This window comes from Triticum dicoccoides, chromosome 7B, assembly GCF_002162155.2.
Source record: "Triticum dicoccoides isolate Atlit2015 ecotype Zavitan chromosome 7B, WEW_v2.0, whole genome shotgun sequence".
Classification (NCBI taxonomy): domain Eukaryota; kingdom Viridiplantae; phylum Streptophyta; class Magnoliopsida; order Poales; family Poaceae; genus Triticum; species Triticum dicoccoides.
Window position 1 is genome coordinate 746,639,194 of NC_041393.1, and position 3,858 is coordinate 746,643,051.

A 3,858-nucleotide genomic window follows, 5' to 3' on the forward strand; every position below is an offset into this window, starting at 1 on the left:
AGCGAGACGAAAGCCTGTTTCTTTCTCAGTCCAACCTTATTTGTTGTTCTACAACCTGCCCTCGCTATCTGACGAAAAAGCTTGGCTCTCCCCCCACCGTCCACTGGCACTCCGGCCCCGTCGTCCTCGTGCCTCCAGCTCGTTGCTTCTACTCCACTCTTCTGCCGGAAGCGGCCAACCAGAAAGAAAAGCTCCTCCGGCCGTTATAAGGCACGCCGGGGTCACGAGCTTCACCGAAGATGGGACTCTCGTCCGCCACCGACGCTGACATCTCCACCGCCCTCCGCTGTGCCGTCGACGACGATGCTGTGCCTCAGCTCCTCTCTCTTGCCGCGCCCGTCTGCCGCTGCTGACCGGCCGCCTCCCGGCATCATCGCGGTGAGCCGAGATATGTTATTTTTGCTAGTTGTTTCTGCGTTCTCCGGCGTGGCCCCGGCGAGGTCCTGATGCGGTGGGTCTCCTCTCGAGCAGGGTGGCGGCGGCGGCGGCGGCAAGCGGCTGAGCGTGGTGCCGTCTGTTCCGTTTCTGCTTCGCTGGTTGTGGCCACGGAAGGTAGACATCATTTCTTTCCCTGTGTCGCTGTGTTTTGGGTCCGGGTTCAGGGACTGAATGAAGACTTCCATTAAATTTCTTTACATATCTGCGGATATTTTATCCCTGCAGCATTTCAAGTTTTCTGCCGTATTACTTGTAAGGATTCTGCCCAAATGTGCATATATACGTACGTACCGTGTCAACATAATTAATTGAGGGAATCCCTTAATTGAGTGATACAAGGCACATGATCATGTGCAATGCAAAAGTTGTTGCTCTCTGTACCATAGTCCACCCTTGCTTACACTCCGGATCACACATTCTCCGACATTTTTTTGGAGATATATGTGTCGCTTTTATTGTTAAGTGATGATTGATGTACCTACTTAACTCTAACTACTCTTCTTTTTTGCAGGTGAAGCACTCTATGTATTTGAACATAGTATCCAATGTCGTCCCCATTTCTTTTCGCGTGTTTGGATTTTTGTTAATGTGTCTCGATGTCTCACCATAAATATGACTTAAAAATTGCAAAGATCAAATCTTCATGAATAAAAGAAAAAAAATATTGTGACCTGTGTTGAGAAACAAGTTTAGCATTCACAATCTTTTTTTAGAAAAAAACAATTTCATGGAAATTGACATCAACACATACACCAAACATGAATATGTCAAAAAGAACAGAGTTTTATCATTTTTCTATGCTTCCTCTGTTGTTAATCCTGGAAGTCCTATTGATGTGCAAAAATACAAGTATGTCTTTTTTTAATGGCCACACGGTATGAAGTGATATGGTGGCATTTTCTTTTAACAACAAGTACAACTAAAAGAACGGAAAGAAGACTAGTTGTCCTAGACTAGCTGTACACTTAGAAGTCTAGCTTAACTCAGGTAAAATCAAACGGATTTGAGCATAGGTGTGGGCTGACCATGATCTAAAAACTCCTTTCAGAATTCTGTGCAATAAACTAATCAAATGTTAATATATGTGTCATGTCAAAATAATTAATTGATGGATATATACTAGACACACATGATCATTTGTTGTATATCCATTGCTTGTTTGGTGAAATATGCCACTCGCTCTAATTAACTGTACTTCATTTATGGAAGGCCAAGAGCAAGTCTTTTGTTTCCGTGACTGCACGAGGAAACAAAATCGCGGCAACAACTGGATATGGTTCTGACCACCTTCCCATATATGATCTGGACCTGAAGTTGGCCGAATTCAAAGACCACTTCGATTATACGATGAATAGGTACCTTGAACAGAAACATTTGATTGAGAAACATGAGGGAAGCCTAGAAGAATTCTCTAAAGGTAAGCTTTTGTTCATGCATTTTAAATGCACACATCACTAAGGATTTGTTAATACAGGTACAAACATTATCTACTTTTGTGTTTCTGGCCTTCAATGTGCTGTAGGCTATTTGAAGTTTGGGATCAACACAGAGCATGGCGCATCCGTGTACAGGGAATGGGCCCCTGCAGCAGAGTAAGTTCAACAAATAGCAGCTATTCATCAATGGTACTTCGGTTAATGTATTAAATACTGATGAGGCTGTCTAAGTATTATTTTCCGTACTCGTTCCCAGTGAGAGGGCTTGTCTTGTCTGGTACTAGTAGCTAGTAGATGATACTCCCTCTGTCCCATAATATAAGAGCGACAACACTTATATTATGGGACGGAGGGAGTAGATAGTGTTTCAAGTTTTTCACTCACGGCAGCATAATCCATCTCTTTTGTAGCCTTAGTTGGCTGGCACTCATTCCTTTTATGGCAGTACTTACTTCCACTATTTTTAGTTGACGATCCATGTATAAGTTCTTGTGAGTATTTACTTTATGGGTGTAGGGAAGCACAACTTGTTGGCGACTTCAACAACTGGAATGGTTCTGGGCACAAGATGGCGAAGGATAATTTTGGCGTTTGGTCAATCAGGATTTCCCATGTCAATGGGAAACCTGCCATTCCTCACAATTCCAAGGTTAAATTTCGATTTAGGCATCATGGAGTATGGGTTGAACGGATTCCTGCATGGATTCGTTATGCAACTGTTACTGCCTCTGAATCTGGAGCTCCATACGATGGTCTTCACTGGGATCCACCAAGTAGTGAAAGGTCTATTTTTAGTAGCTTGAGAGCAATAAATCTAATTAAAGCCCAAATAAAATAAAACAATGCAGTGTTTCGACAGTTTTATTGTTCGTCTTCCAGGTATGTATTTAACCATCCTCGACCTCCAAAGCCTGATGTTCCACGTATCTACGAGGCTCATGTGGGGGTGAGTGGTGGAAAGCTTGAAGCAGGCACATACAGGGAATTTGCAGACAATGTGTTACCGTGCTTAAGGGCAACTAACTACAACACAGTTCAGTTGATGGGAATCATGGAACATTCTGACTCTGCTTCTTTTGGGTATCATGTGACGAATTTCTTCGCAGTTAGCAGCAGATCAGGCACACCAGAGGACCTCAAATATCTTATTGACAAGGCACATAGTCTTGGATTGCGTGTTCTGATGGATGTTGTCCACAGCCATGCGAGTAATAATGTGATCGATGGTCTCAATGGCTATGATGTTGGACAAAGTGCACACGAATCCTATTTCTACACAGGAGACAAGGGCTATAATAAGATGTGGAATGGCCGCATGTTCAACTATGCCAATTGGGAGGTCCTGAGATTTCTTCTTTCCAATTTGAGATATTGGATGGATGAATTCATGTTTGATGGCTTCCGATTTGTTGGGGTTACATCGATGCTATATAATCACAATGGTATCAATATGTCATTCAATGGAAATTACAAAGATTACATTGGTTTGGATACCAATGTAGATGCATTTGTTTATATGATGCTCGCAAACCATTTAATGCACAAACTCTTCCCAGAAGCAATTGTTGTGGCAGTAGATGTTTCAGGCATGCCAGTTCTTTGTTGGCCAGTTGATGAAGGTGGATTAGGGTTTGACTATCGCCAAGCTATGACTATTCCTGATAGATGGATTGACTACTTGGAGAACAAAGGTGATCAACAGTGGTCAATGAGTAGTGTAATATCACAAACTTTGACTAACAGGCGATATCCGGAAAAGTTCATTGCATATGCTGAGAGACAAAATCATGTATGTTTCTCCCCTTTGTTGTTGTGCGTGAGTGTGTTTTCTTTGGGGTGGTGGGAGGTCATTCTAATGTCGGGCACTTCCTTTGCGTGCTTGGCAATTTTATTAAATAAACAATTGGGGATGGAAAGGTGGGGGGACTTTTAATTATTTCACAAGCTCCAGATAATAGCACAAGCCATCACAAGTTCCAGATAA

General features: G+C 42.7%; 1 protein-coding gene across 1 annotated transcript in view; it reads left to right on the forward strand.

Moving 5' to 3' along the window:
• Nucleotides 1–1,649: 1,649 nt before the first annotated feature.
• Nucleotides 1,650–3,858, forward strand: part of LOC119340538 (1,4-alpha-glucan-branching enzyme, chloroplastic/amyloplastic-like) — a 28,776-nt gene continuing 26,567 nt past the window's right edge. Inside the window, exons 1-4 of the mRNA XM_037612461.1 lie at nucleotides 1,650–1,855; nucleotides 1,961–2,030; nucleotides 2,391–2,657; nucleotides 2,754–3,663. Coding sequence (XP_037468358.1) covers nucleotides 1,786–1,855; nucleotides 1,961–2,030; nucleotides 2,391–2,657; nucleotides 2,754–3,663 — 1,317 coding nt within the window. The 5' untranslated portion in view covers nucleotides 1,650–1,785. The remainder of the gene's footprint in view (nucleotides 1,856–1,960; nucleotides 2,031–2,390; nucleotides 2,658–2,753; nucleotides 3,664–3,858) is intronic.